Source organism: Nerophis lumbriciformis, linkage group LG14 (genome assembly GCF_033978685.3).
Source record: "Nerophis lumbriciformis linkage group LG14, RoL_Nlum_v2.1, whole genome shotgun sequence".
Classification (NCBI taxonomy): domain Eukaryota; kingdom Metazoa; phylum Chordata; class Actinopteri; order Syngnathiformes; family Syngnathidae; genus Nerophis; species Nerophis lumbriciformis.
This window is the reverse complement of record NC_084561.2, coordinates 28,805,950-28,820,111: the sequence shown is the minus strand read 5'-3', so window position 1 is coordinate 28,820,111 and position 14,162 is coordinate 28,805,950. Positions and strand designations below refer to the sequence as shown.

Sequence of the window (14,162 nt, the reverse complement as noted above, 5' to 3'; positions counted from 1 at the left end):
GCTTTTTGGATGGTTATTTATTGGGTTTTATGGGCAGAATAGAGGACTTTCTATTAGCTCCCTAGTAAGCAGACGTTTATTTATCTTTATTTACAAGTTAGAATGCATTAAAAAAAAAAAAACAGATCCGTCGTCATGATTGTGAACAATAGGCAAAATTCCAAAAAAAAGTGCAGTTCCTTTTTTAAATACTTCAATTTTCCATTCCTGCCTTAAATAATTGAAACAAGGGTGTAGCACATGGGTGGGATGACATGCATATTCATAATTAATGTGGGCACAGAATGTATTCCTATTTATCTCTACTGCAGGACCTTGAAGATAACAAAGACAATAAAGTCCCTATTGTGCGCTACAGTGCAATGTCTGGAGTGGAGAACAGCCACACAGGACCAATTACAGACGTCCACTGGCTGCCTCAAACATTTGAGGTATGAGACATGTGTACTGTACGTGACCGGGAGAGACTGTGTATTTACTGCACCTGATCACATTCTGGTTTTGAAGGATTTGGTTCTTGACCAGCCTGTCTTTAGGGATGTGTTTTTGATACTGAAGTTGGCTTGATATTTTCTAATAATAAATGCAAACTTGCTCAGATTTAGGTGCTCTGTTGTGTGTAAATATGCTACTCACGTATTTTATTATATAGTGCCGCAATATTAGCTAATTAGCTAATTGTTTCCCAGTTGGATGCATTGGGTTAATGTTTATCAAATAATACAAGCCTTACATTACTTTAACAACACTTTGGCTTGGTCTGCATCTGTTGACCTTCAAGTATTGTGGCCAATTTGATATAATTTGGTCTCTAACAAATACACAGAGGTGCGACATGCACACTGTCACCATTTCTAAAATTATCTCGCACACTGCATGTTGTTGATTTTGTAACACTGATTGTGCTATTTTTAGGTAACTGCACAAGGCATGCCAGTGGAGAACAAATACAATATTTCCGTTCAGCTCATTACCTGCTCTCCTGATGGGTAAGTTGTCAAAAAATATTCTGATAAATATGAAGCAATAAATAATAAAATAAAATAAAACATGTCCAAAAAGGAATAGGGACAATTTATTTATGAATCCTCCATTTCAGCAATTTCACATGATCCGCAAAACAGATGAACTAATGTGTTTTTATTTCATTGCTTTGGTGTATATTTATACTCTTCTTGGTTCGTTTAATTTCCTGTTCCTGTACCTGCCTTTGAGCGCTGGTTCCTCACCTGTTCCTGATTAGCACTTAGGTGGCTCACTTGTCGGTGATTGCTAATCATAAAGTTTCTAATGCCCATTGTCATCAGTTGGACGGTCATTGCCATTTTATTTTGTTGATTTATGCGTCTTGCAATTTTAGCTTTGTCTGTCTTTCACAGTGCACTTTTCCCCGGGTTTTGCCCTCTGTCTTTTCATCGTTTCCTGCACTTAAGATGCTAGAGTGAGTTTGAACAACTCTGTAGTTGCTGTTTTTGACAGAGAATAAATTAAAATACAGATTAAGGTTGAATAAATGCAGAAACAAATTAATACAGCGGTAAGATTTGACAGAAACGTGTATATACGTAACATTTATAAAATTATAGACTGAACAATACCATGTCATATTTATGTTACATTTAAAGCAAAACTATGTAGTTACAGTAGACCAATTCCAAAGTTTAAAAATGACTTTCAATTGTAAACAGGCTTTGCAATGATATTAGAGACATTATGGTATACAGTACAGTAACAAGTAGGACATTTTATTTTGCCAGTCTTTGTTAATAAAGTAAATGTTTACTGCTGTCAAATTTGGTTTGGGTAACACATTGTTAATATTTTGTTGAATGATAATAATACCTTTCATATATAGATACTATAATTTTGTAAATTTGTTTTTGTTCAGTTTTTTCCAGTTATGATAATTCAGTTATGTAACATATATGTAACTGCTCCTTTGTCATCTTTTTGAAAGATCTTTTATGTTCTGGGATATACGAATGCCAAAACAGCTACGCCAGACAGCATCAGACAAGAAGCAGAGTGATTCTGAGCCGCAAATGGCAAATTACAGTGACAACAACCCTTTCAAACATTTGGATAAGACATGGAAACCCTTGTTCAAGGTACGAGAGCAGGCAATTATTTATTACTCATTTATAGAATACTAATGTGTATTAGCAAAAATGTCGTTTGACTTTCTTATCATCAGCCAACTGGACTTTTATTTATTTATTTTTTTACTTCAATAGGTATATATGCTCAACTCAAACATTTTATTCACATTCATATACTTTTTCATGTGCAATAACAACAAAGTCCCAGTTGGTGTATTCAATGGTTTGTATGCCTTACTAGCAAGAAAATGATTGAAGGTGCTTTATTTTTAATAAGTAATTTTTGTCACATAGACATTTCCTCTTATGTTTTAGGTATCTTTAGTACACATGGAGCGCGGTGGTGAATATGCCCCTTTAAGATTCAGCCTTGACTACTATACCAGTAATAACACTACAATCCCAGGTAATGGTTTCAAAATTTCTGGCAGATGAATTTATTTGTATCATGTCAAAAGTGCAGATTTTGCACAGGTGGGTGTAATGTCCATAACTTTTTCATTGACATTAAAAACAACTACCGTATTTTCCGCACTATAAGGCGCATCGGATTATTAGCCGCACCTTCAATGAATTACATATTTCATAACTTTGTCCACCAATAAGCCGCCCCGGATTATAAGCCGCGCCTACGCTGCGCTAAAGGGAATGTCAAAAAAACAGTCAGATAGTTCAGTCAAACTTTAATAATATATTGAAAACCAGCGTTCTAACAACTCTGTCCCAAAATGTACGCAAATGTGCAATCACAAACATAGTAAAATTCAAAATGGTGTAGAGCAATAGCAACATAATGTTGCTCGAACGTTAATGTCACAACACACAAAATAAACATAGCGCTCACCTTCTGAAGTTATTCTTCATTCGTAAATCCTTCGAATTCTTCGTCTTCGGTGTCCGAATTGAAAAGTTGCGCAAGCGTGGTATCCAAAATGGCCGGTTCCGTCTCGTCGAAGTCATCGGAGTCAGTGTCGCTGTTGTCCAGCAGTTCTGTGAATCCTGCCTTCCGGAAAGCTCGGACCACAGTTGTGACCGAAATATCTGCCCAGGCATTTACGATCCACTGGCAAATGTTGGCGTATGTCGTCCGGCGCTGTCTGCCCGTCTTAGTGAAGGTGTGTTCGCCTTCGGAGCTGTGTGAAAAAAGCCACCCGGCCTCTTCGCGTAAACTTCCCTTAACCACTCGCTCATCTTTTCTTCATCCATCCATCCCTTCGAGTTAGCTTTTATGATGACGCCGGCTGGAAAGGTCTCTTTTGGCAAGGTCTTCCTTTTGAATATCACCATGGGTGGAAGTTAGCATGGCAAGCTAGAACCACAGTGAAGGATGACTTCTCATTCCCTGTGGTGCGAATATTCACCGTACGTGCTCCCGTTCCACAGTGCGGTTCACAGGAATATCAGTTGCTGTGAAATACGGTAGTAATCCGTGTGCGGATGGAGAGATTGCGTCTTTTTATGAACCGGATCCTTGTCGCTTAGTAGGAGCCATTTTGTGGTCTTTACAGATGTAAACAGGAAATGAAACGTACGGTGATATCCGCGCGTTTTTTCTTCTTCTTCCGGGGGCGGGTGGTTGCTTACAGTAGAAGAAGAAGCGCTTCCTGTTCTATGGGGGCGGGTGCTTTCCTTGGCGGTTGCTTGCGTAGAAGAAGAAGCGCTTCCTGTTCTACCGGGAAAAAAGATGGCGGCTGTTTACCGAAGTTGCGAGATCGAAACTTTATGAAAATGAATCGTAATAAAGCGCACCGGGTTATAAGGCGCACTGTAAGCTTTTGAGAAAATTTGTGGTTTTTAGGTGCGCCTTATAGTGCGGAAAATACGGTATGTGCTGTATGGATCTGCACCATTGATCATCAATAATCTAATTGTTTCTTCCTTGGACTACACCACACCTTATCTACTAAGCTTCAATAGAAAACTTTTGAAAATAGGTTGGTGAATATATAGCCCCCTTTGACAGGTGCAGTATTTAATACTTAACATAAAAAATACTCAAGATGACTGACTTTATTTTGGAAATTGATCAGATGTTGATACAGCCATAGTATTTACATCTGTGTAATCCTAGTCACAACTAAAAGTGGCGAACATACCCTTTTCCTGGCTAAGAAAAGCTAGCTCGCCTGCAAGTTAGCCGACCAATCCTGACGATGTTGAACTGTTCTGGAAATGTCCGCCATGAAATGTATTTGTAGGAAAAATCTGACACCAAGGTTTCCTGTATGTAACTGATTGTGCTGCACCGCCACAGCAAAATTGAAGCCAAAAAGGCTGTTGTTTACGTTAAAACAAACTAAACTAATATAACGTAATGTAGCCTCCATAAGAAGTCAAAAGTCTGACACTACTTTTAGCTTTCATTGCCAATCTTATTATAATAAGAACCGGCCCAATTCCAACGGGTATTCCCTCCCGTGCAAACACTTTTGTCTCTGTGCTTCCCCAGACACACAACAACACTATCTCATTTTTGGCTAATCCCCTTTTAGGCACGGACGGTGTGTTCGCGATCATGGGAACATCCATCCATCCATCCATCCATTTTCTACCGCTTATTCCCTTTGAGGTCGCGGGGGGCGCTGCACATCCATCCATCCATTTTCTACCGCTTATTCCCTTCGGGGTCGCGGGGGGCGCTGGAGCCTATCTCAGCTACAATCGGGCGGAAGGCGGGGTAGACCCTGGACAAGTCACCACCTAATCGCAGCACAATGAACATGAAATCTAAACCACACACACTTAAAACATTACCACCAGCAGGCCATTGCAGTATGACTGCTTATTCCCTTCGGGGTCGCGGGGGGCGCTGGAGCCTATCTCAGCTACAATCGGGCGGAAGGCGGGGTAGACCCTGGACAAGTCGCCACCTAATCGCAGCACAATGAACATGAAATCTAAACCACACACACTTAAAACATTACCACCAGCAGGCCATTGCAGTATGAAGGTATATATAAGCCACTGTCTTAGGACTTGCACATTTTGTAGATAGCTGTATGCGAGTATATCTTGGATGGATCAAAGTTACATCCAAATCGCAGACATTGTTTACATTTTGAAGGGACACAACACCCGGTTTCGGCAGAGCTGTTTTCAGTGATCAAACTCTTCGTTCGGCAGCCAAATTTTTGGTGAATCACTAGTCAGTAGTGCGCAAATAATTGGCTATGTATATATACCTTCATAGTGTAATGACCTGCTGGTGGTAATGTTTTAAGTGTGTGTGGTTTAGATTTGATGTTCATTGTTCCCATGATCGTGAACACACTGTCCGTGCCTAAAAGGGGATTGGCCAAAAATGAGATAGTGTTGTTGCGTGTCTGGGGAAGTACAAAGACAAAAGTGTTTGCACGGGAGGGAATACCCGTTGGAATTGGGCCGGTTGTTATAAGATTGGCAATGAAAGCTAAAAATAGCGTCAGACTTTTGACTTCTTCTGGAGGCTACATTACGTTATATCAGTTTAGTTTGTTTTAACGTAAACAACAGCTTCTGTGGCTTAAATTTTGCTGTGGCGTCGCAGCACAATCAGTTACATACGGGAAACCCTGGTGTCAGACTTTTCCTACAAATACATTTCATGGCGGACATTTCCAGAACAGTTCAAAATCGTCAGGAGTGGTCGGCTAACCCGCAGGCAAGCTAGCTTTGAGCCTAAATGTAGGTACAGTAAATGGGCTTCTAATACTGTGTAGGCCAGCTGAGAAGGCCTTTCCACTGCTTAGAGTAATTGAGGGGCTATTGTAAGATCTGTAAAAGCGTCACAACCAGGGGAAGTAGATTGGGAAGATATGAGATTTGGTAATACGATCATACTTTCAAGAACCAATCTATTACAGTAATTGAGGGGCTATTGTAAGATCTGTACCAGCGTCACAACCAAGGGAAGTAGATTGGGAAGATATGAGATTAAGTAATGCAATCGGACTTTCAAGAACCAATCTAGTTGAGTACAGTAAAAGGAACTGTAAAGACAACAGCAATGGAGTAATTGAACCGTCCTGTCTTGTCTCCGACTTTTTGGCTTTTGTAATGGAGAGCTGTCCCATCATGTTCGCATTATCATCCACTTGGCTACATCATACCACTGTTGCTATGACCATTACCTCTTAACTTTCTTTTCCTCACAAACATTTTCTCACCAGGTAAGATTACCTAGCCAAATGCAGAAATGTATGTAGTTTTACATCCCTCTTCAATGTTTTCTTGCTAAATTACATTTTACAAAATACTAATAAACGTTAAAAGGCGAAAAATGGCTTGTTTTTCTGACATTTTAACATATGTTTTCATTTATCAAGAAATTGCTGAAGACCCTGGAGAAATTCCAGACTACAGCCAACTACAAGTGCCCTCAGGCAAAGGCCTTGCAGCTCTGGAAGATGTAAATACCAAGATTTATATTGGAACAAGGGTAAACATTCCTGAATATTCATCCTCAGTGTAGCTGTCTTTGATGATAATTTTTTGGGGCAATAACTTTCTTTTGTCCAAAGTGATCTTATGTGATTGGCAAAATGAACCTCATTGTGTGAATGCTGTCTCTATGTCATGATCTTACATGACAGTTTGGACTTTTTTGGTTCTTTATTTTCCTGTTTGATCTAATTTTCTGTCTTGTTTTAGTAGTATTTCCCGTTTAGTCTCAGTGTTTTTGCGGCACATAAACCTTGTGTTCCTTGTCTGGCCAGCACACCGGTTCTACATTATTAATTTGTATTCTTTAGTTCCGCCTTGTTCCATCCTTCACTGCTTCTTCATTAACTAGTGCTGGGTTGTCCAAAGTGCGGCCCAGGGCATATTATAATGAAATACTATTACAAAAAAAAAAAAAGTGGAATAAAAGAGCAAACAGGAAATGTAACAAGTAAAAGTTGCAATGTTGACTCTAATAACAAAGCTGCTGTGCAATATGTTTTATTTTTATTTTAAAGCTATGATTGCTAAAAAATAATAATGAATCAAATCAAGTTGCTATGAATTATTGACCTATTTAAGGCTCTAAGTACTTTTGGTTTATCGTTTAAGTTTATTACAACATGATACATCACAATTTTTTTCTGTGTTTGGCATAAAAAAGTTTTCTTTGACAAAAAGCATAACAAATAATAAAAACTTATAATCGACAGATCTGAAGTTGATCTAAAGACTTAGTGTTGAAAGGAAAGAAAATGTATGACTTATCTTTTTTACTGTCCTTTTATAGAGCCCCAAGAATTTTAGTGGTCATTGCGCAAAAAATAATAATGAATCAATGGTGTTATGAATTATTGTCCAAATACTTCACATCAAATTTTCCACGTTTAATTTTTTTAGTGGAAAGATTGCACATCTTTATTATTGCCATAAAAAACAGGTTTGACAAAAGGGTCATAAAGCATTAAAAAAACGTATATTGACAGATAGACCTCAAACACATGCTTAGTGTTTTAAGCATTGGAAAAAGAAAAAAAACAACTTATTTATAACATTATATATAACATTTTTATGACTGACACCATCTTGGGTCCCCGGGACCAAACTTGAGGGGAGCCCTAAAGGTTAAAAAATATATGTGTTTGTGTATGTATATATAAATAGTAAACATATATATATATATATGTGTGTGTATGTGATTACTATGATTAATTACCGGTTATTAATTGCTTGCATAAATAACATATGCTTAAACGTTTTTTGAACTGCAAGTCATTGATTTGCTCAACACTTAGTGACAAAAAGTATAGTATAAATTCAGTGCAGACTTTTAAAGTCTTTGCAAAAATATTGCAAAGTAGGTAGTAGGTACAGATCTCCATACTGCAAATAATAACCGCTGCAAGTGCTTTGGAACTGGGAAGAGGCTCAGAGCTCGTTGAGGACAGTACTGCTGCGTGTCTCCAAGAAACAAAAAAGTCTCCAATACCACCAAAGGTCGCCAAGAGCATTGGAAAGTCGCCAGATTTGGCAACAAATTCGCCAAGCTGTCCATTTAGAAAATAATGTTTTTAACGGATCTGTGGTGAATGCAGGTAAACTGCCACTAGCAAAGTTTGTTGTGATCTGTTTGCTGTCCATGTAGCATTTATGCGAGCGATGCCATCCTCACGTTCATGTTTCGCTTTAAGATGCTATTTTAAAGTTGATGTATGCCGATGATAAGAAAGTTTCTCGCTGCAATACTAACTTATTACCTCAGTATAAAGTTCAGACGGATTTAGTTTTAAATTTACATGTAAATGTTGAATGTAAACCTAAATGTTAAATATAAATCTCAATGTTTAATGTAAATATTTAATCTAAATGTGAGCGCTAAATGTTAAATCTAAAGCTAAATCTAAAAAGGAGCGCTAAATCTCTTGCCAAGTGTAAAACATTTGATGAAATTGAAATTTTATGAGTCTATGAGCCACATTTTTATCCAGGCTCTCAACAGTATTGTGTGGGTACTACCTTAGATTATGTACCTCAAAGTTTGGTAAAAATCTGTCCTGTTTTTTTTGTGATATGTTCAACCATGTCTTCTTCCCGTTTGTAGAGAAAAGAAAATGGAGACACAAGTTATTTTGTAAAAACAAATATAGGATGTGAACAGATTATCTGTAACATCTGAAATATGGAAAGGGTGCAAGATTAAATAAACTTTGATTCTTCTCATACTGCTTTTTGAGTTTGTTACATACTTTCAAAATAACTGAACACTTTTGAGTATTAATATGTATTGTTTACTACTCCTTATCAAAATGACTGCTGTGAAAAAGGTCATGAAAAAACTTTAAGCAAATGGTGGCATAAGATTTGTCCACGTATTGCACTATTTTAATTGGCTTTTCTTTGGACAACTTATTCTCTTTGGAAAAAATGTGCTCCCAAATGAATTTCATCCAACCTAATGTATATTTCTGTGTCTAGGATGGGGAGATTGTTTACACTGACTGGAAACTGGAGAAAAATGACCTTGATCAACTAATTCGTGAGTTAATAAGCTTGTCAAGAACAATTAAATTGAACTACAGCAAATTGGAAAGTTTTATTGTCACTATATATTACACAGTGGTACCTCGGTTCAGAAAGGTCTAATGCAGAGCAAATCGTTCATAATAGTACACATATAATTATTCTATTCTAGAAACCCAAAAATAGTATTACACTCTATAGAGAATTATTGAAGATGTACTTTCAGGAAAAAAAATTGAAATACATAGAAATTACTCTTGTTGGCTAAGACGGCGACTAGTGGAAATGGAGAAGGGGAATGGAGAGAGAGATACATTGAAGCCATCTTTGTAGTTTTTTCTAGAATTCTGTAGTGTTTCTCAACATTTTTATCAAAGTGATGACACTTGTAACCTTCTTTGGCTCCATGCTGGCTTATTTTGAAGCTATATACTCATGGTTGGGAGTTGAGAGCAGGCTAACAAAGGCATGTTTTGGACAAAGACATGTTAAGAACATAATTGGACTCATACAGTGTATTGATAATGCCACAAAACTGAGTTACATTGGATTATGCGAAAAGATACACAGGTAAATGGATTAGTTTGTAAGGTGCAATGTTTGGGCATATGATAACCGAGACAAAAAAACGAAAAAACCTTTCCTACAAAAAGTGGGTTGTGCAAAAACCAAGGTACCTCTGTAATTATACTCTCTACTAATGAACTAGTTCATTACAACTCAGTAAAACACATGATTCTAAATGTTAACCACCAACTATTTCTGTCTGTCCAGATCCCAAACCTCTTTGTAGTTTTAGAATCCATCCCTGCTTGGTGAATACAATTGACCGCTCACCCTTTTTTAAAGACATCGTTTTGACTGGAACTTCACTATACGGAAGCTGCAATATTGCCATATGGAAGGAGGGAGTGTTGGTAAAAATAATTTAAATTTTAACTAAACAAAGGCTTTTAACTATTGGTTCATTGCCCTGGATTGTGACTGAAAATAGACATCAAAGGGCATTTAAACGAAATGTATTAGCAAATGTTTTTTTAATCACATAAGATTGTACTAAACTTTTAAAGTTGACCTATTTCTACATGTTTGCTAACCAACCTTCAGGACGGCCCTCTTTTTCTGATGCCGACCTTGGAGGGGCATTGTACAGTGGCATGCTGGTCTTTGACCCGGCCAGCAGTTTTTTTTGTTGGTAAAGGAGATGGAAAAATTGAGGTGTGGAACTTACTGGAGAAAACTGGAGAAGCTGTGCACGTGCAAGAGCACATGACTAATGGCAAAATAACCTGCATCAAACCATGGACTGTCTCCTGTGAGTCTTGGAGAGACATATTTATATACTCTCATAAGCAACATCACTTCAGACACACTTAGATTCACACCTATGCACAATTTAGAGTTAAATTTACAAGATCTACACAGAAAAACTCTACACTTAACAACCTTCTGGTAGAGTTTGTTAATTTCTCAATTATGTTTGGAAGTTTATTTGTATATCTTTGTGCCTACAGCAAAGCAGCACTTTCTGGCTGTGGCTGACGATGTTGGAATAGTCCGTGTATTTCAAATTCCGCCTGTTTACTACATTGCTCCAAGAAATGAGGTAAGGCTGACGTATTGATGATTCTTGATGAAGTATACTGGATCACACATTTGGTTGGTTGGTTGAAGTTTAAAATCGAACATGTATACAGTTTCAATATGATGCATCACATATTTTACATATTTTGACTTAGATTTTTTTTTCTTAACATGTCCAAAACGGAGTATGAAGAAGCAAAGCTTTTTTAATCCTACTCCTTTTCTACTTCCCAACAACACATATGTTCTCTTCCTGTTCTTAATTTGTACACAATATACATTAATTCCTTCTTAATACAACAGTTCTCTTCATAAATAGTTTAGTAGTAGGTAAGTCAGTTGTTATTCAATTAATGAGATGAATAATATCTGATTTTCAATAAGTTCATGATGTTTTCCGTAATTCTTGTACTTTACAAACACTTGAAGCTTAAACAGCCCCTTAAAGTGAATCCCATTAGTACATTGTTTGGCTTCTTTGCTAAATTCATTCCATAATTTAGTACCTCATACTGATATGCTGTAGGTCTTAAGTGTTGTACGTGCATACAAATGTTTTAAGTTTTTCTCTGGAGGTTATATTTCTCCTCTTATATTAAGAATAATGTTTGTACATCAGGGCCGGCTCTACGTAGGGGCAAGAGGGGGCAGAGTTCCCTTAAATTAATGTCTTGCAACCCTCAAATCAAAATGTTTGAAGTTGTAAAAGTACATTTTAATATACCCACAAAATGAATGTACTACAAGTTGACAAAATTAGCTGCAGTCGTTGATAAATACACTGAAAAGGGGACACGCTACCACACTCTTCAAAGTTTATTTATATAGCCCTTTATCACAAATGCCTCAAAGGGCTGCACAAACCACAAAGATATCCTCGGTTCTAATCACATATCAGGGTAAGAAAAAACTCAACCCATTGGGTACAATGAGAAACCTTGGAAGGGACCGCAGATGTGGAAACTGATCCGTGGCCACTTGATAACCTCTCGTCTTATGATGTCATGTTCCCGGTTTTCTGTCCATCACCTGTGTCATGTTTCGCGAGTCCGCACGCACACAGACACACACACCCCTCCCTCCACCCTCAGCAAACCAGTGTCGACGAATTAAAAACAAGACTAAAAGTTGTCGGAAACAAAATCCAATCATATTTAATTTCGTCTTGAAATTGGGTGGGACAAGTTCGGAATATATCCAATAAAAGTTATTTAATAGCGTACAACATGAGAGAGGTAGGAGGTTAGCGGCAAATGAGAGCCAATCAGATCCTTTTCATTGTGAGATAAGGAAGTTTATTTTTTCACCCGCAGCACCAAAACAAAAAAGTGATGATTTAATATGTTGTACATTGCAATATGTTAACACCTGGGAGAAAGTAAAGAGGACACACTTTATTTTTGATGCTATTTGACGCCATCAGAAGGCGAGCCCTCGATGGTGACATCTACTCAATTGTAAGTCAAAGCTGTGTGTATTTGCTGCTTCAGGTGTTCTGTCAAAATGAGCTGTTTAGTCGAAAAGAGCTTTTGCTATTACTGTTTAAACAGTGATGAAAAGGAATATGTAGGCTACCATTATTTGCGTCATAGTGAAATTCCTTACGCTCCAAGTGTCTACATGCTTACTGGTCAGAGAACACAATTAAATAAATATAATTTAAAAGAACAGGGGAAACTGATGACTCTTGGTTAGTTAGTACAGTAAAACACAACTTGAAAAAAAAGGCCCGATGTTTAAGAAACACTGATATACAATTTATGCTATCAACGTGCCGAGGACCATATATTTGCAAAGAAACACGCCCAGCGCTCCCACAACTTCAGCGTTATAGTGAGTTGATTTTTCATGCTCATTTTTTGCTGTTTTTATCTGCCACACGTGGAAAGCCGGTCCGTGAAAATAATGCATACATTAAACCTGGTGGGAAAAAAGGTTGGGGATCCCTGCCGTATAGTTCACGCAAAATCTTCATTTACAAACCCCGTTTCCATATGAGTTGGGAAATTGTGTTCCATGTAAATATAAACGGAATACAATGATTTGCAAATCCTTTTCAACCCATATTCAGTTTAATATGCTTCAAAGACAACATATTTGATGTTCAAACTGATAAACTTTTTTTTTTGTGCAAATAATCATTAACTTTAGAATGCCAGCAACACGTGACAAAGAAGTTGGAAAGGTGGCAATAAATACTGATAAAGTTGAGGAATGCTCATCAAACACTTATTTGGAACATCCCGCAGGTGTGCAGGCTAATTGGGAACAGGTGGGTGCCATGATTGGGTATAAAAACAGCTTCCCAAAAAATGTTCAGTATTTCACAAGAAAGGATGGGGCGAGGTACACCCCTTTGTCCACAACTGCGTGAGCAAATAGTCAAACAGTTTAAGAACAACGTTTCTCAAAGTGCAATTGCAAGAAATTTAGGGATTTCAACATCTAAGGTCCATAATATCATCAAAAGGTTAAGAGAATCTGGAGAAATCACTCCACGTAAGCGGCATGGCCGGAAACCAACATTGAATGACCGTGACCTTCAATCCCTCAGACGGCACTGTATCAAAAACCGACATCAATCTATAAAGGATATCACCACATGGACTCAGAAACACTTCAGAAAACCATCCATCCATCTTCTTCCGCTTATCCGAGGTCGGGTCGCGGGGGAAGCAGCCTAAGCAGGGAAGCCCAGACTTCCCTCTCCCCAGCCACTTCGTCCAGCTCCTCCCGGGGGATCCCGAGGCGTTCCCAGGCCAGCCGGGAGACATAGTCTTCCCAGCGTGTCCTGGGTCTTCCTCGTGGCCTCCTACCGGTCGGACGTGCCCTAAACACCTCCCGAGGGAGGCGATCGGGTGGCATCCTGACCAGATGCCCAAACCACCTCATCTGGCTCCTCTCGATGTGGAGGAGCAGCGGCTTTACTTTGAGCTCCCCCCGGATGACAGAGCTTCTCACCCTATCTCTAAGGGAGAGCCCTGCCACCCGGCGGAGGAAACTCATTTCGGCCGCTTGTACCCGTGATCTTGTCCTTTCGGTCATAACCCAAAGCTCATGACCATAGGTGAGGATGGGAACGTAGATCGACCGGTAAATTGAGAGCTTTGCCTTCCGGCTCAGCTCCTTCTTCACCACAACGGATCGATACAACGTCCGCATTACTAAAGATGCCGCACCGATCCGCCTGTCGATCTCACGATCCACTCTTCCCTCACTCATGAACAAGACTCCGAGGTACTTGAACTCCTCCACTTGGGGCAGGGTCTCCTTCCCAACCCGAAGATGGCATTCCACCCTTTTCCGGGCGAGAACCATGGACTCGGACTTGGAGGTGCTGATTCTCATCCCAGTCGCTTCACACTCGGCTGCGAACCGATCCAGCGAGAGCTGAAGATCCTGGCCAGATGAAGCCATCAGGACCACATCATCTGCAAAAAGCAGAGACCTAATCCTGCAGCCACCAAACCAGATCCCCTCAACGCCTTGACTGCGCCTAGAAATTCTGTCCATAAAAGTTATGAACAGAATCGGTGACAA

General features: G+C 38.9%; 1 protein-coding gene across 2 annotated transcripts in view; it reads left to right on the top strand.

Annotated features, from left to right (window-relative positions):
* dnai3 (dynein axonemal intermediate chain 3) overlaps positions 1 to 14,162 on the top strand; it is a 43,806-nt gene that overhangs the window by 20,891 nt on the left and 8,753 nt on the right. Inside the window, exons 12-20 of one of the 2 annotated variants that reach the window (XM_072914726.1) lie at positions 312 to 431; positions 916 to 989; positions 1,958 to 2,108; positions 2,415 to 2,505; positions 6,404 to 6,486; positions 8,994 to 9,054; positions 9,813 to 9,955; positions 10,146 to 10,353; positions 10,553 to 10,644. In XM_072914726.1, coding sequence (XP_072770827.1) covers positions 312 to 431; positions 916 to 989; positions 1,958 to 2,108; positions 2,415 to 2,505; positions 6,404 to 6,486; positions 8,994 to 9,054; positions 9,813 to 9,955; positions 10,146 to 10,353; positions 10,553 to 10,644 — 1,023 coding nt within the window. Of the gene's footprint in view, positions 1 to 311; positions 432 to 915; positions 990 to 1,957; positions 2,109 to 2,414; positions 2,506 to 6,403; positions 6,517 to 8,993; positions 9,055 to 9,812; positions 9,956 to 10,145; positions 10,354 to 10,552; positions 10,645 to 14,162 lie in introns of both variants that reach the window. The other variant, XM_061976358.2, reaches the window with a different exon arrangement.